Raw genomic sequence first — 20,811 nt, 5'->3', positions numbered from 1 at the left:
TCACTCCGCCCCCAGGCCGGACCCGGGCCCCCGCCTCCCGCGAGCCGGTGTCCGCGCGCCGGCCTCTCCGCGGCCGCAGAGCCCCCGCCCGCCCGCCAGGCCAGGCCACGCCGGAGCGCGAGCGGGAAGCCAGGCTGCGCGCGGGGAGCCGGGGGGGCGCGGGGAGCCGGGGGGGCGGCCGGGGAGCCGGCGCGGGGAGCCGGGGCGGCCGGGGAGCATGCCCGCGCGGCCCCGCTGAATGGCGCCTTCTCCGCGACCCCTCGCCCGGCTGCGGCCGCCAGGGATGCTGCTCCGCGCGCTCCTGCTCCTGCTGCTCCTCGGCTCCGCTCCAGGTGGGCGCGCTTTCTCCCGCGTTCCTCGTGCGCCTGTGGGGCTTGAGCAGGCGCGAGGGGCTGGGAAGGAGGGAACGGGGAGGGGGCGCCGCCGGGCGCTGCCGGGCCCCGGGCGGCGAGCTGACCGCCGGACCCTGCCCGCTCCTGCGGCCGGTAGGGAGCCGCTGCCGGAGGCCGAGCGGCCCGGGGGCTCCGCGGGGGCTCCGGGGGCTCCGGGGGCGCGTCCCCCGCACCCGCGCCTCCGCGCTGCGCGCCCCGAGGGGCCGGCTGCGTGGCCGTGGCGCCCGCTGTCCACTCTCCCCCCTTGTCCTCGCGCCATTGTCCGGGCTCTGGCCGCGTCCTCGCCTCGGCGGCCGGCCCGGCTCCGCGCCGCCCGCCTCCCTCCCTCCCTCCCTGCCTCCCGCCCGGCCGCCGCGGCGCACGTGGCTTTATTTATATTGTTTCCTTAGTGGCAGCCTGGCCACGCAGGGGGCGCCGCGGCTTCTCGCGGCTTCCCCGGTTGCAGCGGGGTTCCCCCACCCCGACCACACATACGCATTTTAGGGCAGGGGAGAGAGTAGGGGAACCAGAGTCCAGGGCAGCACCCCTCGTGCCCGCGTTTTCTCGGATCCGGATCAAAAGAGGAGGAGAAGGGAGGGGTGCAATGGGGAGGGCAAGAAGACTGGAAGGTGCGTGGCCAGTGTGTGCTCCGGAGGGGAGAAAGGTACCCGGAGCTGAAAAGGGAGTATTTAAATAGGACCCCCCTCCGCAAACCCCCCTCCAGGTATTTTGAATTTTGAAGCAGCCCCTGAGGTGTGTACCAATGTGAAGATTCCTCCCAACTTCAGGTTAGCCTTATGCAAACTTGGATGAACTGATTTTTTTTTTTTCTCGTTTGCATCTGCATTGGTTTATCTTCAAAGAGATAAAAAAAAAAAAGTGTAAGGTGGATGTGACGATTGCGGGGGGTGGGGGGTGGGGGCGAGGAGGAGAGAGATGTTCAGGAGAAGGGGTTATTTTATTTATTTACAGATTACAAACCCCGGACTTTCATCTTTTCTGGAGGAGTTGGTTTTCTGTTAACATGAGAAAAGGATCAAAGTCAGATGTGACTCGGAAACACAATGGGCGCCTTCCGGAGTGGTCCTCGCAGCGCGAGGCGGTGAGGGTCCTCCCGTCGCCCTGGGCATGTGTTGGTTAGAAGTCCGCAGCCCGGGCGTGGGAGTGCGGCTAGTGTGCGTGCGAGGTTTCCGAGGACCTGCCTTGATGAGAAGCAGATCAGTCCCGGGAATTTGTAATCATGTATTTAGAACATCATAAGGAAGATGAAATGTTCCCAAACTCCTCTAACACTCCCCAATCAATATGCCAGACTTTAGGTGGCCTTTGCGCACAGTACAGGAAGTGACAGGGTATTAGGCAGTCATCGGATGCTTTTTCCTGGCAGGGACCAGGGCGATGGGTATGCTTAGAGTAAAACCTTTCCTCTGCTCTGATAAAAATGGGTATTGGTTGATTAAGCAATCTCCTATCCCTATTAGATAGTAAGGACCAATTTAGTCACACATTTTTTTCCAGCAGTTAGTAGTTCTGAAAAGAAAAGAAAAGAAAAAAGAGAAAGAAAGAAAGAAAGAAAGAAAGAAAGAAAGAAAGAAAGAAAGAAAATAGATGTTTTCTAATCTGATCACCCACTGAGTACAATCAGCAAGAGTTACCAACATTTCAAAGTCAACTGTTTGTCCATTAAATACCTACCTTACTCTGCAGAAATTAAGTAAATTGATCTCTTTCAAGGAGAGGAGGCAGAGTCCTTGCAGTAAAGGACAGATATAAAAATGCAAACTTGTAATTTGTCACAAAAGATAAATGCACTTCCCAAAGGAGTAGGTGCCAAGGAGCCCAAAACACTTCAAGGGACAAAGAAATAAACTTGCTTGTTCACAGAGTTGGAGTTTTGCTAATGATTTCTTGTAAAATTAGACTTTTACGACTTACTCTGTTCAAGATCTTTTTGACAAGCTTGTAAAAGTAGCAAACAGCTTGTGCTCATGAGTTTTCCTGATGATTTTGATACTGTAGCAAGAAGCTTGAGAACTGGATTCTTGGAAGGCATAGAAGATCACGAAATCTTCCCTGTGCTTTTAGATAAATGTTGAAGATGTTCTTTCTGATTTGTTGAAAAGTTTTGCTGAAACTTAGATTGATTTATTAAGATGTTTATCAGTTAACTAATATAGTTTCTTAAACTTTGTCATGCTACACCCTGAATATGTTTTATAATTATGTGTTAAGAAATGGCTTTATACCTATAATTCTGGATATGCCTCCCCCCCCCCTTTTTTTTTCCTTATAGGAGTATGGTGCTTTAGTGAACTGTTTTTTATAAAAGAACCACAGGATGTAACTGTCACAAGAAAGGACCCAGTCATTTTAGAGTGCCAGGCTCATGGAGAAGTTCCTATTAAGGTCACATGGTTGAAAAATGGAGCAAAAGTGTCTGAAAATAAACAGATCCAGGTTCTGTCTAACGGCTCTTTATACATCAGTGAAGTGGAAGGCAAGCGAGGAGAGCAGTCTGATGAAGGATTTTATCAGTGCTTGGCAATGAACAAATATGGAGCCATTCTTAGTCAAAAAGCACATCTTACCTTGTCAAGTAAGTGTATAAATTCTTCATTGTTTGATACTTTTCATTGCTATGTTTTAATGACTTTGTGATTCACTGTGTGCTAACTCTAAAAATCACATCACACAAACATAAAGAATTTTCCTGGAGGTAGTAGTTGGTAGGCATGCAGAAAAATCTAAGAAAAAAATATAAATTTAAATGAATGATTGAGAAGGAAAGTCAAGTTAGATTTCAAACACCTAGGCATGACTGGGTGGCTCAGTGGTTGAGCGTCTCTGCCTTTGGCCCAGGTCGTGATCCTGGAGACCCAGGATTGAGTCCCACATCGGGATACCTGCATGGAGCTTGCTTCTCCCTCTGCCTGTGTCTTTGCCTCTCTCTCTCTCTCTCTCTCTCCTCTGTCTCTCATGAGTAAATACATAAAATCTTAAAAAAAAAAAAAAAAAAAAAAAAAGATTTCAAACACCTAAACCTGTAGAAGTGGCTTTGTATAAATTTACAAGTGTATGAGAAAGAGTTTGGTGTAAAAGTTTGGCTAATGCAATGAAAGTTTTAAAATCTCATCTTTTATAAATTAATAATTAAAATTTAAAAATCACAAGCAAATCTTTCTGCTTTGTAGATGGCCTTTGAGTGCTCTTTCTTATAGCCCAACCTTCCATTTCCCTGAGTGCTTTAAGATCACTCCTGTTGCCTTTTAATTGTTGAGAGGGCATTGGTCAGTAACTCTCAAGCCTTTGAAGTATTCCTAGCCTTTTTCTGCTGGGAGAGAAAGAGGTTAAGGCCATTTCCATATTATGCCTAATGGATTTAAACCAGATCTGCGTCTTTTATTCCAGTTGTCATAAAGTTTGCTGTCTAATGATTTCCTTTGTATTAACAGCCCCATCAGATCAGCCATTTGTCCAAGTGATCCAGTGCTTGGTGGCTGACCTGATAACTGTTGAATGTAAAGATGGACCTAGGATGAATGGGCAACTCCTTGTTCCCACTGAGGTTTTCCATTTCTCCAGGGGATCAAACATGCAACACTTAAGATGACAATAGACAATGCAAATCTTAAAACCACAACAACTGTATCTTAAAAATAGTTTTTACAAGTATTCTAGCTACATTCTTTTGTTAATCCACAAAAGATAGATTTTGTGCTATCCTGACAAATTGATCATTTACAGGATGAACAATAGGAAGAGAGATCTCTTGAGATAAAGACATAATCTTTAGGAAATAGTTTCTTCAGACTATTTAGGAAATAGTCTACACAGGTGAAATTTAGGAAGCCATTGGCAAGGGTTTTCTAAGTGACTTTGACTCTTTTAACAGTGTATGACCATATTTATGCTACCATCATGTTATTAATTTATTTGTGCAGTAATGATTAATTGTAGAAATAAGTTGCAAGCAAAGATAGTTTAACATTGAAATATATCAGAAAAGTAGAAAAGTTTCCAGTTCTATCCTCCCCCCTCCAGAATGGCAAAAACCTGAGAAAATTTCTGATAAACATTTTTTTTTTGCCATAATCACTGGCCAAAAATCATTTTGTTGTTGTTGACTTACGGTTTTTCTGTGTTTTCAAGATAGTGTGCTTTTAATGCCTTTGTTCTATTCATTTAATTTTTGTGTAACATAAAGTTGTTGTATAGAGTTATAACTTTGTCACCTTTCAGGATTGTGGAAAATTATTCATACTCAAGAATTGTAGCTTGTATTTCTTTGCTGGAGAGAAGAGGAGTAGGATAGAAAGGTGGAGGAGGGCAGATGGGCCTTGAAAGGATGAAGCATTTATCATGACCACACATTATTTCCGGGACCTCCTTAGAAGCCTGACAAAATTCTAGGGTACCCAGAAATGCCTTGAAAACACATAGAGCTTTAAAGTCTGTATAGTATAATAAGTGTTATTAACAGTGAAACAAAGGTTAGTATGGCTTTTTTAGAGTCTTTAGATTTGTGTAACTGTAAAAATTATGGATAATTATTAGATATGATAGTTTTGAAGACTGTTGTGGTGAAGTAGTTTTCATATAATTAGTATCAAGAGCTTAATTTTAATGAAAATATGTAGACATGGCTGCTACATGTCAACTGTATTCAGTTGTAGGGGCCACACTTTTCATAGGCACATGTTTTATTGAACTCTGTGGAGATATTTTGCTAGGAAATTGCATTCAGTATTACAGATTTAAAATGCATAGTTTTAGATTTTTCTTTAGAAATATGAGACTTAGAGATTCTGAACTCACAAAGTTAGTTTAGGTATTTAAAAAGCAATGTCCAATGACATAGGCTCAAATGACTTTATCCTATGTTCAGGGTATAGATGTTATACATATTAAACAGGAAGAGAATAGGCATTAAGTGGACATTCTGTTTTGCTTTTTGAAAAAGCTAGTTCTTTCCTAGTTATTGATAGCAGCAGGGTGCAAGTATGTTGTTTTTATTTCCTGATCAAAGATTTGTCAGCAAACATATCTTTGTTTCAGCAGTGTAATAATATAGCCTCTAAAAATCTAAAACTTTAATCTCTGCAAGTTTTAGAGTTTTTAACACATAGGCAATCAAGTCCTGGTTTCTAAACTTAGGAACTAGAAGCTGAAAGTTGCTCTCTAGGCAAGAATTCCATTATTCATGTGTAAATTAGGAATTCACAGGGTTAAAAGGTTAGAAACTGGCCAGGATGAGGTTTACCCTTGTGATAAAGAGCAGATGACCCTCATTCATTGGCCAAAGCTTTCATGTAGCTCTTCTGCAAAGTTAGTTATTGCCATGAATTGTTCTTGAGGAATGCAGAAATTCAAATGTGAACAGGCCTTTCCTTAAGTGTCACTATGGAGCCTTATCTCCCAAGCACATCAGAGCCGGCTGCAGGGACAAGGTTCCTCCCCAAAGGCCTGGAGGCTTTGCTTTCCTGTTGTTCATCCAAGCACAAAAGAATTTGTCTAACTTAGTTTTTCTAAGGCATCCCATTTTTAAAGGAAAGTATAGGGTTAAAGTAATATTTAGTTTTTTTTAAAAAAGGTAATCCTTATAATTGATAGACATTTTAGCCATTTTACATTTCATGAAACTAGAATAGGAAGGAGAGTATGTGGGAGGCCCTTTTTTTCTAGTTGTATACAATAGTAAGAATAGAAGATTAAGCCATTTCCTATAAATTTCAATATTTTTAGCTTTTGGCAAATCCAGTTTTCACTTTCACCGGTGCTAAGTCTTCAGTATGTAAATAATTTAAACATTTTAGGAATAAGAAACAATTTACGGACATTTTGATGTTTCTTGCATTCTTAACATTAAGATAAATTTCATAGGAAAGCATTAGTGTGGTAAAATGGTCTCATATTTCAACAAGTTTAAATTAAGATAAGAGACATTTGAGAGAAGTAAAGGAGGAGGCGGGTTGTGTTCTATGATGTGTAAAAGACTGGCTGTAAGCTAGTGATTGAACAGGAAGCTGGTTGTTTATTTCCTTTCCATAAAAGGTGGAAATTGAAGTCTAAGGATAGAGAGAAAGAGAACATAAAGCCAGTTTATATTTCTTAGGTATTTCAGGACCGTTCACTTGGGTGAAAAATCTTTTTTTTTTTTTTTTTTTAATTGAGCATTTGTTAACTGGAAGACCATTGTATTGTAACTTTATGATGATTTTTTTCCCCTAAAGATTTTGAGGTTCATTTTTGCATGTGAAAAGCTGGGGTGGGGGAAGTGGTCTGTTTCTGTATCTACACAGCAATAGTGATTTCCTTTAAAAGGATGTAGCTTGTTTTCCATGAATAAAACGTTTATCACTTCAGTTTAAAAGGAGGTGAAACTTGAGGACTTTTGTTGTTAGATGAATGAAAAACTGTTCTATGAGTATGGCTTCTATTTTAAAGAGTAGTATATAAATTATAGCCCAAAGTTGGTCTTAAAATGAGTTAAAATATATTGAGAACATTTAATGACTCATGTTAAAAAAAATAAGGTGGGTGATTGAAAAGAGAAAGAGCTATGAGACTATTAGCCTACATTTTGAATTTTATTAGTGATCTAAGACCCAAGATGGATGAGATTTTGCTACATTGTCACTTATTGAGTGAGATTTGTAGACGCTGTAAAGGGGAACATCTCTTACATGTGAGCATATTCACTTCAAGCTGTTAACAGTTACCTGCCCTAATTCAATAGAGGTAGCACAAAAGTCATTTGATTTCAGAAAAATAAGATAGAATTGAGGTATTTGAGAGACCAATCTGCCAACACTGTAGATAAGGTTCAGAAGATTCTTTCTGAGATCCAAGAAAAATCATCTTTAAAGAGAAGGGGTTATGGTTCAAGAGTACATGTTTAACTTAAAAATTGACCATCTTACAATTGCTTAAGCCAAGGAAGTAAAAGCACATGAAGTTCTACAGGCTTATGTACAATGACACTTGGTTCTTTCAGTTTGTCTTCTTAAAAGGTTTATCAGGTACCTGATAATCTCTGGATAATAGAACCAGTTTTTCCCACTTTGCACTTGATTAAGTGAGGATCATTTCTCATCATTTCTCATCATCTGTAACACTGTCTCACTGTTTTTCAGAATTGTTGGATTTTTAATTTTATAACCAAGCAGGATCCACTGGAGGGTAGAATTATAATTTGCTTTAAGATGTATATACATGGGGAAAAAAGGATGTATATAAATCTGTTTATTTTATTTCTGTTCAGCTTCTTAATGGAATTTTGAAAGGACATTTGGTATGGCCCTTTTTTGTCAACTATCTCTGATTATTCTAACGAAAGGGTCTAATGCTCAGCAGTTGTTTGCCAAGGGATTTGTTGTCATTGCTCCTGAATTTAACAGCTGGGCCTATTGATGGAGTCCAGAGCAATTTAAAGGAATCGCAAGATAAACTAAAACCAAAACAAAACAACAAAATAAACCCACACCAAAAACCCCCACAAAAACAAATCTTTTAAGCAGGACTTTAAGTTGAAGGAGTATTTTGATTAATAAATAAATGATTTGAGGTTACCTTTTTGAAAACCTTAATATCCCTGACTACAGTTTTGAGAGATAATTTTTATCTCTCCTAGGCAGATTCACTCAATTAGAATTACTTTTAGCTTTTAAATTTTTAATGACTCATGAAAAATAATAATGTTAGCCATTTTGTTGAGGATCATACTTGAATTTTAAGAACAGCTGTGATTATTGACATGTTTCAAGAGGAAACCTAAAAATTGTACCCCAAATTTTTCACCTTCAGGACTATTTTAATACTTCTGAGTGTTCAGACTCTTTGGAAAAGCATTTTTTAAGCTCATCATTTAAAGTTGATAAATAAGAGAGGAAGAAAACACAGTTGTAGTAATTGAAGCAATGTTGGCAGTTGCCTTAACATAGTAATCTGCACAGAACAAGCTCACAGTCAGCAATTGACAATAGTGATGTGCAAAAAGGTAAAAATGTACTAAATTACCTTCAGTGGCTGTAATCCTGAAGCCAAGTGAATCGCTCTAGGGATATGTATTGCAGAGGATAAAGGTGTCATCCTCACAAAGGTCTCTGACAGTAATCTGACAAATGCTTTCCTGACTTTTACATTCCTTGTTTTTTTCTTCTTTCAACCTCTGGTTCTCAGAAACTGCTTCTGATGAGTGTTAAAAGCCAAATTCTTATAGGCTGAGCAGAAGGCATGAATTAAAAATGTTTGTTTTTTCAGTTTCTGGGAGGCTTGCCCTTTTCTCATGTTTATGTATATACATTTTTTAATAGCTTTAGCATCTGTGGCTAGGTTAATTAAGTGACTGTTGGAGATCGCAATCATTGTTTCAAACTTGTGTCCTCAATGGGCTTATTTCTTAGGACTGATAGAAAGGAAATGTTTCTTTCTCTCGCTTTCTTTCTTAGTAGGCTCCATGCTGATGTGGAGCTCAGTGCAGGGCTTGAACTCAGGACCCTGAGATCAAGACCTGAGCTGAGATCAAGAGTTTGATGCTTAACTAACTTAGCCACCCAGGCACCTCAAGGAAATTTTCTTCTAATAATTTAATTTATGAAATGATAGTAAACTCCTGTTTAGAACAGTTCGATAATTTGTTTTTGTTTTGTTTTGTTTTGTTTTTTAATGATGCTACTTTATAAGGACTACTTTCTCTAAATTGTATCCTTTGGGAGTAATCCTCCAAAATGGCCTTTTTATTGTCACTGTTTTGTAGTCTTTTTAGTACTACTCAAAATGGATCTCCTTCACTCCACCAACTTAAAAAAGTGGAGACTGTATTACTACTGTGGGTTACATTCCTCAGGATTTCTTCTCAGCCTTGGTGCAATCAACATTTGGGGCTAGATAATTCTTCATTGTGGACACTGTCTTATGCAGTCTAGAATGTACATCAGCGTCCCTGGCCTCTATATACCAGATGCCAGTCCAGTAGCATCCCCGCCTCCCTACCACTGCAGTTGTAACAGCAAAAAAAGTGTGTTTTGGGAGGCAAAATCATCCTGGTTGAGAACTACTTTGTTTCTGAAGAGGTAGAAATTTTTTTTCCAAGTTGGTACTGGGCCATTAGTTATTTTAACTGTTTCTGTCTTATGTTTGATAATCTAAGCTTTTGGTGTTAATAATGCTAAATGTATTGATTGGAGAACCAGTTATTATTTTTACGTATTGTGAAGAAAGCTTGATTTAAAAAAAAATGTGTCTCAGTCATTGTTTGTCTAAGTGAGGGTGATATTGCCTCTTCATTCCTTTTCCACACATGGTACATTGAAACCTGATATTAAGAGTTCATCCTTCTATAGGTCCATTCATTTTGATTTCAGTATTTTAGATCTTTTCTTGAGGATATCTAGACAAAGCGTAAATGCAAATTTCACTTAACTCTGTTTACTCAGTACATTGTATTTTCTTGATGTGATGGGCTCCAGTGTTGAAAAGATAGGAGAAATCTCCATGTGTGGCAAATGTTAAAGAACGTCTTTTGTGATGCTCTGCATGGAGACAAGTAAAACTGTATGAGATTAATAGCCCAGAGAATTACATTTGCTGTGTGGTAGGTGGTTCTCTGGGTGAATGGTTAACAGAAATCTTTTCAGCTAATTCAACGGTACCATAGACTTATTTGGGGCAGAAACAATTTAACTTCCTCTAGATAATGATGTAAAGATGGTAGTGTCTTGAAAGGGCATCAATGAGTAAGAATTAAATACCATACGTAGTATGTTAACTAGTATGCAGAAAGTTCCAGACAAATTTTGAGTGGTTGTTATGACAAATGCTTGTTTTAGATTACTTAGTAGTAGTACGCAGGGATTGCATAGTCCTCATCTTTCTCAAGGTATCATTTTTTGTGTTTGGTTTCATTTTGGTTAGCTTTTTATGATAGTAAAAGTTAAGATTGTTCCCATAGGTAGTTGGTCACCTGTAGAGGCCAGTAGCCACTGGTAGCTCAAGTGACAGTTGAGATGGATGAGGGAGAAAGCAGAATCTTTTAATGAGTGGCTCTAGTCCTGAGCATGGATGACTGAACATTCAGCACCATGTGTTCTACTCCAAAAAAGTGCTTTGAGTAGAACAAATCATCGTTCAAACTAGAAGAGAAAAATGTACATTTCCTTATATTTAAGGAAAATAATAGTTGTGTAAAACAGAATTTTAATGTTCTTGAGTTCTTGTTTTCTTGTTCTTGTGCTTTCATAAAGAAATTATGAAGTTGACAGGTACCAATATCTGGTAAATATTCTTAGTGCTGCTATATATTTTTATTGAGTTACTGGGAGCTGCAGTGGAAAAACAGAATGACAAAAGGCAAGAGAGCCAATCATTTATGTCTTCTCCATTGCTGATGATTTATACGACTTTAGACAAATTACTTAATCATTCTGATCCCTACTTTGTGTTACCTGTAAAAATGGGCAGCTGGACAAAAAGGAGGGGACACAGGTGTTCAGCAACACAGTACCCTTATTTTTGTAATTCTGTTATTGTAATTCTGAGCAAATGGCCAGTAAATTATATTTTTTATAAGACTGAGTTAAATCACATTTAAGTCACTGAGAAAAAATTTAAGAGATCCGTTTAAGTCACTGAGAAAAAAATTAAAGTAGCTTGGCCATTATTTAACTTGGTACTTTTAAGAATTCATACTCTTGCTATGTATCATAGGAGAATCTACTTTTGGTGGGGTGAAGTCTTAAACCAATACTGATAATTTGAACTAGTACTATTTTCTGACTTAAGTCAGAAAAATAAATCAAAATAAATTACATTGCCTGGCTCTGGGAAGTTCATAATAGTTGTGCTCTTTGAAGGTTGACATAGTACGCAAGAGGTATAGCTTTACAAATGTGTCTGCTTTGACTAATTAATTGTGTATTCTGATGTTTATTGACTCAGTGTTTAAAAGAAATAGTGCCAATTTCATCTTAACAGAGTTTTGCTAATGTATTATTAGTGTTTTAGTAGAAATAGATTATACTGCCTGCCCCCACCCACCACCAAGTCCTATTAAGAATGATAAGGTTTAATTTTTCCCCCAGCTTTCAAACTGAGTTAGCTTGAGCCCCTCTGATTGGATTTAAAGTAACTCCAATTAAAATATTGACCTCAAAGTGAACACATAATAGGAAAAAAATGCTTTGATGTTGCTATTGCCATTTTGGCATTTCTTTTTAAAGAGATCACAGCTTTTTTTAAATAATTGTAACAGATGTATTTACTGTTTTTATTTTAATAAAAATAATTCACTTTTTATGTATTCAAGAAAGTCACATTTCCATGCTCTGTCTTAGGGACCAAACTCAGTAAAGTAGTAAGATTACCAAAATTTTTACCAAAAGTTATCCCAGTGATGGAACGATTTCTTCAAAGCTTGAAAGTATCTTTGCCTCGATGATTTACTACATTTTTAGAAATCTGTAATAATGCATGAAAGGTAGTATATAGGCAGAAGAAACTTGTGAAATTTAAGTTTAATTTTCAGTATGCCAGATGTTAACTTGGAAGCTATGATATTTAGGGAGAGAACTTTATTGCTTAGCAAATGGTACATTGAGAAATTACAAGTTGGTCAATAGAGAAGTGACCGGTGCCTTGCCCAAGGATACAACTATTAGATCTCAGGTGTGCTGATTCTAGTCATGAATTTGCAGTATTAGGTAAAGATTTTCTCCTGTGTATTGTGTGAAAATGTGTTTCTATATATTCAAATATATCTCATCTAATCCAGAATATAGAAAAGAGAATAGTAGTGGAACTGACCCTGATATAAAAGACACATTTAATTTCTGAATATTTATTTTAAAAGTATGACTTTATCATTGTGCAGCTCACCCTTTACTGCTGTATAAGACTTTGTTGTGTTGATGTAGTAAATAGGCAATTTTCAAATAAAATCATTAATATGTTTCTATTTTATCCTGAGTATATCCTCAATGCAGGGAGATTGAGCTCCAGTCCTTTTAGAGGTTCAGCATTTGTTGCTGTATCTGTACAAATGAAAGTTTGAGCTAAAGCAGATTTTCATTGTATCTTTATTTTTTTTTCATAATTGGAGTATTTTTATTTTATGTACAATAAGTCAGCATCAAAGTAGGTATCTTGGACATCTGCAGTTAAGGTAGGTATCTTGGATGACCCATTCAAGGAAGTTCACTTAATCCAACTTAATGAAGCCTATATCCTTGGCGTACTGACGGAAATACTGGCGGCACATGTTGAGGCCGTATTTCCGGATCAGACCATGCTGGTTTGAACAGACGCGGCAAGAACGAGAGCCCTGGCCAGACTTCCTTGGGTGGCTCCAGTAGAGCTGCTGGTGACCCATCTTGCTCTTTCGGATGCAACGAGGCAAAAGGACTCATTGTATCTTTAAATAACCTTCAATGGAGTGAGGCTCTCTTGTAGTCAAAAGGTTGAAATTTAAATACATGATTGACTATGTGTCATTATTATTATTGCTTCGAAAGAGGGGCATAGTGATAGCCTATGTCTAGTGTGGACATTTTTTTTCTTTAGCAGCAGTTTTATTGAGGTAGAATTCACATATCACAAAGTTTACCTTTTGAAAGTGTGTAATTCTGTGGGTTTAATACATCTATCACCATTATCTCATTTCAGAATATATCTTTCACTCCAAAAAGAAACCCCACACTTCCCAGTTCTTTCTTCACCTATACCCTGGAACCATGAATCTGGTTTATGGCTCTGTAAATTTGCCTATTGTGGACATATCATAAAAGTAGAATTGTACAATATGTGAAGTTTTGTGTCTGGCTTCTTTCACTTAGCCTAATATTTTCAAGTTTCATCCATATTGTAGCATGTACTGGTACTTCATTTTCATGGTTGAGGAAGGTTCCATTGTGTAATATACCCATGTTATATTTATCTAGTTATCTGTTGATGGATAATTGGATTTTTCTTTCTTTTGGCTCTTGTGAATAATTCTGCAGTGAACGTTGGCATACAAGTATCCGTGTCCCTGTTTTCACCACTTTTGGGCATATGCCTAGGAGTGGAGTTGCTAGATCATATGGTAATTCTACATTTAACCTTTTGGGGAGTCACCTATTTTCCACAGTTGCTGCACCATTTTACATTCCCACCAGCAATGTCCAAGAGATTCAGTTTTTCATGTCCATGCCAATGCTTATTATTTTCATTATTATTATTATCATCCCACAGTAAGTATGAAGTGTTCTCATTGTGGTTTTGATTTGCATTTCCCTTTTCATGTACTTATTGGCCATTTATATATTTTCTTTGGAGAAATATCTAGTGCCCATTTTAAAAAATTGGGCTTTTGATTTTTTTTTATTGTTGTTGGGTTTGGGGATTTTTTTTTTCATAATCTGGATATTCATTTTATCAGTTATAATGATTTGCAGATATTTTCTCCAGTTCTGTATTTTGTCATTTCATTTTCTTGATGTCTTTCAATGCACAAAGTTTTACATTTTGATTAAATTCAATTTATGTTTTCTTTTGTTGCTTGTGGTTTTGTTGTTAGACCTAAAAATCTATTACCAAATCCAGTGGTAAGGGTTTAGCTTCGCATGTTTCACTTCGCATGTGAAAATCCAGTTGTTGGGCACCATTCATTGAAGAGACTTCATTCCTTATTGAATGGATTTGACATCCTTGTTGAAATCAATTAACTATAGGTTTATAGGATTTATTTCTGGATGGTTGGTGCTTTCCTGTTGGTCTCATGCTATTTTGATTATTGTATCTTTGCAGTAAATTTTAAATCAAGAAATGTGAGTATTCCAACTTTGTTCATCTTTCTCTTGACTTTTTTTTTTTATTATTCATGGCCCCTTGCAATTCCATATAAATTTTTAGATTGGCTTTTCCATTTCTGCATAAAATAATCTTGGAATTTTGATATGGATTGCATTGAATGTGTAGATTACTTTGGATAATATTGATGTCTTAGCAATATTAAGATTTCCAGTCCATGAACAATACATCCCTCTGCATATTTAGATCTTTATTTTCTTTTAGCAGTGTTTTATAGTTTTCAGTCTACAAATCTTATACTTTTTAAATGAAATTTGTACCTAGGTATTTTATTCTTTAAGATGCTATTGCAAATGGAATAGTTTATTGCTGGTGTATATAAACACAATGACTTTATGTGTGTTGATTTTATACCCTGAAACTCTTCTGATTTCCTTTATTAGCTTTAGTAGCTTTCTTGTAGATTCTTTGGAATTTTCTATATATAGAATCAGGTTATCTGTGAAAGATATTGTTTTACTTTTTTTCCCCCAATTAGGATGCCTTTTATATCTTTTTCTTATCTAATTCCTCTGGTGTGAACTTCTAGTACAGTGTTGAATAGTCTGCACATCCTGTTCCTAAAGCAGAAATATGGCTACTAGCACCGCAAAGACAGTAACATCTGATGAGAAAGTGCTTATATGTGTAACATACAAGGTACTAACAAAACTTACTTCAAGCAGTTTTGCAGAACTTGTCGTAACTCTTACCAAGTGAAGAATATATCACTTGTCAAGTAAACAAAGTGTTTGCATTTTGTACCTGAATTACTCTACCTGGTGGTAGAGTTTCCATGTGCATGTTTTTTCCTAAAGGAGACTAGGTTTCTAATGACCTCGAGTTTGTCTTGTTTTTTTGGTAGGAGTTGTAGAAATAACACTCAACTGGGAAATGGGACCTTAGGTATAAGTTTCCTTTTGCTCTTGAAAAATCTTGTTCATGTTACCCTCTTTTGAGACTATTACTTCACTGGCAACGTGGAAGAATGTTTGCTTTACTTGCTACTCAGTCTAATGTAAGAGAAACTAAACTGAAAAATAGAGTATTTTTCTTAAAAAGTTTTTTTTTTTAAAGATTTTGTTTATTTGTTCATGAGAGACACAGAGAGAGAGGCAGAGACACAGGCAGAGGGGGAAGAAGCAGGCTCAGTGCAGTTGAGCCCGATGTGGGTTTCAATCCTGGAACTCCAAGATCACACCCTGAGCCAAAGGCAGACGCTCAACTGCTGAGCCACCCAGGCATCCTGTAAAAAAAAAAAAAAATTATAGGGAAAAGCTTTATGTCTTTCACCATTAAGTATGGTGTTAGCTATGGATTTTTCATAAATGCCATTTATCATGTTGAGGAAGTTCCATTATATTCCTAGTTTTCTGGGTGTTTTATCATGAAATGGTGTTGGTTTTTTTTTCACTGCTTTTCCTATATCAATTGTGATGATCATATAGTTTCTTTCCTTGTTCTGTTAATGTTGTATATTATATTGATTAATTTTTTTCTGTTGATCCACTTTTGAATTCCTGGGATAAATCTCACTTGTTCAATACCATCTTTTTAATATAACATTAGATCCAGTTTGAGACTTTGTATCTATATTCATAAAGATGGTCTGTTATTTTCTTTTCTTGGTGTGTAATTTTCATGTGATGTATCTGCTTTGGTATTATAGTTGGGTTCATAGAATGAGTTAGGAAGTGTTCTATCCTATTTGTTGGGAGAGTTTGAGAAGATTGATGTTATTTCTAATTTAAATGTTTGGTAGAATTCATCAATCAAGCCATCTGGTCCTGGACGTTTCTTAGTTCGGAGGTTTTTGGTTACTGATTCAGTCCGTTTACTCATTGTAGGCTGTTGCAATTTTTAATTACTTTTTGAGTCATGTAGATAATATGTGTTTTAGAATTTGTACATTTCATATAGGTCATCTAAATTGTAGGTATACAACTGTTCATAATATTGTCTTACAATCTTTTTTATTTTTGTAAAGTTGGTGGCAATGTCCTCATTTTCATTTCTTTATTTATACCTTTTTTCTTTTTATTTCTTCGTCAGTCTAGCTCACCATTTGTCAATTTTGTTCATCTTTTCAAAGAACCAGTTTTTGGTTCTGTTGATTGTTGTTTTTCTAGCCTCTTTCATTTATCTCCATTACTAATCTTCATTCTTCCTTCTTTTAGCTTTTAGTTTAGTTTTTGCTTTTTTTTTCTAATTCTTCAAGATGTAGTTATTGATTTGAGATCTTTTTTTCTTATTTATTGTAGGATTTACAGCTACAGATCTATTGAGTATTGCTGCACTGTCATTTTCATTTGTCTCAGAGGAGTTGTTATTGTTCTTTTTCTTCGCCTGCTCCCCCCTCGCCCTACCCTCTTTCTTTCCTTTCTTGACCCATTGATTAATAGTTTGTTGTTTAATTTCCACATGTGTGTGGTTTTTTCCAGTTTTTCTTCTGTTCTTTTACTTCTAGCTTCATTCCACTGTAATTGGAGAAGATACCTTATATGAATTTAATCTTTAAAAATGTATGGGAAAAATAAAAAATAAAAAAAAAATAAAAATGTATGGAGACTTGTTTTCCAACTGAGCATATGGTCTATCCTGCAGAATGTTCCATGTGTATTTGAGGAGAATGTGTGTTCTGCTCTTATTGGGTAGAGTGTTTTTATGTATCTATTAAGTCTAGTTAGTATACTGTATCACTCAAGTCCTACATTTCCATATTGTCCTTCTGTCTAGATGTTCTATCCATTGTTGAATGTGCTGTATTGAAGTCTCCAACTATTACTATAAAACTGTTTCTCACTTCAATTCTATCAGTATTTGCTTCATATCTATATTGGGATTCTATTGTTTGGTGCATATATGTTTATAATTGTTAAGTGGTCTTGATGAATTGACCCTTTTATTAGTATATAATGTCCTCTTGTTTCTTAGAACAGTTTTTGACTTAATGTTGCTTTTGTCTGCTACTAGTACAGCCCCCAGCTCTCCTTTGATTACCACTTGCATGGAATACCTTTTCCAGTCCAATTTATGGAACCTTTTTCAACGTATTTATGTCATTGGATATAAAGTGAATATCTTGTAGACAGCATGTAGTTAGACCCTGGGTTTTTTTTTTTTCTTGATCCTGTTTTTTTTTTATTTATTTTTATTTATTTATGATAGACATAGAGAGAGAGAGAGGCAGAGACACAGGCAGAGGAGAGGGAGAAGCAGGCTCCATGCCGGGAGCCCGACGCAGGACTCGATCCCGGGACTCCAGGATCACGCCCTGGGCCAAAGGCAGGCACGAAACGGCTGAGCCACCCAGGGATCCCCCTTGATCCTGTTTTCTTAATCCATTCTCCCAGCCTCTGTCTTTTGATAGTTTAATCCATTTATGCTTAATATAGTCACTGATAGAGAAGGATTGCTTACATTTTGCTATTTATTTTCTGAGTGTCTTGTACCTTTCTTGTCCTTTTCTTCCATTACTGCATTCTTTTTGTGTTTAGTTGATTTTGGGTAGTGAGCCTTTGTGACTCTCTTTTCATTTCCTTTAGTGCATATTTTTTAGATATTTCTTTGCGGTTGCCATAGAGATTACACTTAATATCCTACATTTTAACAATCTAATTTGACTTGATGTCACCTTACTTTTATTCTGCTCTGTGCAGTTCAGTGTTTCCTTTTATGTTATTATGATACATTGCATCTTTATACATGTGTGCCCAGTAAATAGATATATATATATGTGTGTATATATATATATATATATATATATATATATATATATATAAATCTATTTGTTTTTTAAATTATGTGGGAAATAAGAAACGGATGTATAAACCAAAAAATAGAATAATATTGACTTCAGTATTTGCCTATTTAGCTACATTTGTTGGAGATCTTTATTTCATTATATGGCTTTGAATTATTGTCTACTGTCCCTTCATTTCAATCTGAAGGACTCCCCTTAGCATTTCTTATAGGCCATGTCTAATGGAATATGCTGCCTTGGCATTCGTTTATCTGGAAAGTCTTAATTTCTCTCTCCTTTCTGAAGGACAGTTTTTCTGGATATGGAGTTCTTGTTTTACAGTTTTTTATGTCACTTTAAATTTGTCACCCCCACTGTCTTCTGGCCTCCACAGTCTATGAGAAATTAACTATTAATCTTATTTGAGGAATAATAGTAAATATGTGATGAGTTTCTTTTATCACTGTTTTCTTGATTTTCTTTTCATCTTGCAACATTTGATTATAAATGTATTTCCTTGTGGATCTCTTAATTTATCCATTTGAAATTCATTGAACTTTTTTGGGATGTACATTTACTTCTTTCATCAGATTTCAAAGGTTTTCAGCCATTATTTGTTCAAATATTCTTTGTGCCCATTTTCTCTCTATTCCTTCTAGAACTCTCATAATGCATATGTTGGTCTGCTCATTGATGTCTCACACTAGGCTTTATTCATCTCTTCTTCTTATTTTTTAAAATTTATTTTGTTTTTTTCTTCTTGTTATTTTCTTCTTATTATTTTTTGCATATTTTTTGTGTTACTCCCTATGGCTTTTTTTTAGTTTTTATTTAAATTCCAGTGAGTTAACATACAGTGTAATATGAGTTTCATGTGTACAATTTAGTAATTCAGCACTTAAATACAATATCCAGTGCTCATCACAATAGGTGCACTACTTAATCCCCATCACCTAGTTAACCCATTCCCCTCCCCCTACCACCCCTCTGGTCACCATCACTTTGTTCTCTATAGTTATGAGTCTGTTTCTTGGTTTTCCTCTATGATCATTTGTGTTGTTTTTTAAATTCTTCATATGAGTGAAATCATATGGCATCTGACATTTACTGCCAAATAATAGATAATGCCAACTGAGTGGGGGAGGGGCATTTTCTATGCACTTTACATGTATTTAGTTTGTCTAATCCTTATAATCTTATGAGACACATAGTTTTAGTTTCATTTTAAAGATGGAGTAACAGGAAGATATTATTCATTACCTATGGCTTTTATTTTTGTCTTTTCTTTCATGATTTAAGATATTTTATTATAATTTCCTTCTACTGTACTGTTATCTCAAGTTCTTGAAGTGTCAGCCTCCTTCTTTTCTGTGTCTGATAATTTTCCCTTATGGCAGATTGTTTCCTTGTGTGATTTTTAATTCTTTACCATGATCTCCTTTTCAGCAAGGCTTAGTATATACTATATTATGGAAGTGCTTATTTCTCTTTGGTGCCCCAAGGTTTCACTGGTCATGAACCAATTTTGGGGTTAATTCTTGGCTCCTTTACATTAGTTGTATAGATTTAGATTCTACGAAAGTGTGTGATGTAGGTCAGGGGTTTATATTTTTTATGGAAAACATTTCTTTTCATTGAGAATAAAGCTTTCTTATTGCTAATCTGGCTGGTGCATGAATGTTTCTACTGATCCTTTCTCCAAGTGCTTTCAAGATCCCGGCTTCAGGGACACCTGGGTGGCTCAGCGGTTGAGCATCTGCCTTTGGCTCAGGGCATGATCCTGGAGTCTCAGGATCAAGTCCCACATTAGGCTTCCTGCATGGAACCTGCTTCTCCCTCTACCTATGTCTCTGCCTCTCTCTCTGTGTCTCTCATGAATAAATAAATAAAATCTTTAAAAAAAAAAAAAAGATCCTGGCTTCAGGTCTCCATTAACTATGTTGTGATGGAACAAAACCAGTTTTACTTTCTAGAAGCCTTTAGTGCCTATAGCCACATCTAAGATATCATGGCATCAGACCAGAGTTTACTGCTCTGACCTTGAACTTAATATTTTGTTAGTGGTGGTGATATTGTTTTGACTATGTTCTGTGCAGCATTTTTGTGTATTTTTAGTGGGAGAAAGCATCTATATTTATTGTGTACTATTTTGTAGGAACTGAAATAAGGATGGAGTCCTGAAGAATCTCTTTGTACTTAGAAACTATGTGCCTGATCTCTAAGGACTAAGTTCCTAACTTCACTTCTCTGTATAATCCTGGTTCTCTCAGCATTTTAATTTTCATCATCCCTCCCAACTACATTTCTGTCTTTCCTCATTGTCACATCCCCATATTAGTTAATGGGACTTTTCGGTGACCTTGAGTGATACTCCCTTCTACTGCCAGGGCACCCAACATACATGGCACATTGTAAACACTACAATACTTGCTGATTAAGAATTTTGTGTGTAGGCTTATTTTTTACTTAGGACTATCATTCATTTCTACGACAAATATTTATCGAAAGCCAACTCTGCTAGGTCCTGAGAATGCCACAGTTAATAAAAAATAGTCTCTGACTTCAATGATTTGTTAGAGGGAGAAAGGAATTCATAAATAGGTAATAACTAAAACAGTATGGTTGTGCAATAGTAGAGTATATTCCTAGCAGAGTTGCATATGTGGTGTTATTTTCTCCAACTTTTTATATTGAAAAATTTCAGATCTACGGACAGAATAGAATAATGAATACCTGAATACCTTTCCCCTAGATTCCCAGCTGTTAATTAATAGTTGCCACTTTACTTCATCCTTCTTTCTAAAAAAGTTACAGATATTTTGACACTTTACCTCTAAATACTTCTCCATGCATCTCTGAATTTGGGGTGGAGTGGTG

The 20,811-nt window shown here is 37.0% G+C and overlaps 2 protein-coding genes across 2 annotated transcripts in view; one reads left to right on the top strand and one right to left on the bottom strand.

Moving 5' to 3' along the window:
* Positions 1-238: 238 nt before the first annotated feature.
* Positions 239-20,811, top strand: part of PRTG (protogenin) — a 128,731-nt gene continuing 108,158 nt past the window's right edge. Inside the window, exons 1-2 of the mRNA XM_025996470.2 lie at positions 239-332; positions 2,665-2,967. Coding sequence (XP_025852255.2) covers positions 239-332; positions 2,665-2,967 — 397 coding nt within the window. The remainder of the gene's footprint in view (positions 333-2,664; positions 2,968-20,811) is intronic.
* On the bottom strand, positions 12,448-12,761 carry LOC112918260 (small ribosomal subunit protein uS14-like). The gene has a single exon (XM_072740905.1). The coding sequence runs from the start codon at positions 12,733-12,735 to the stop codon at positions 12,565-12,567; it is 171 nt and encodes a 56-aa protein (XP_072597006.1). The 5' UTR covers positions 12,736-12,761; the 3' UTR covers positions 12,448-12,564.

The sequence above is a fragment of the Vulpes vulpes genome, chromosome 15, assembly GCF_048418805.1.
Source record: "Vulpes vulpes isolate BD-2025 chromosome 15, VulVul3, whole genome shotgun sequence".
In the NCBI taxonomy this organism is placed as follows: domain Eukaryota; kingdom Metazoa; phylum Chordata; class Mammalia; order Carnivora; family Canidae; genus Vulpes; species Vulpes vulpes.
Note: the sequence above shows the minus strand (reverse complement) of the source record. Positions and strands in the feature narration are given on the sequence as shown.

Bases quoted from the DNA above. Each gene is read 5' to 3' on its own strand.
- LOC112918260 (XM_072740905.1), bottom strand. From the start codon at position 12,735: ATGGGTCACCAGCAGCTCTACTGGAGCCACCCAAGGAAGTCTGGCCAG.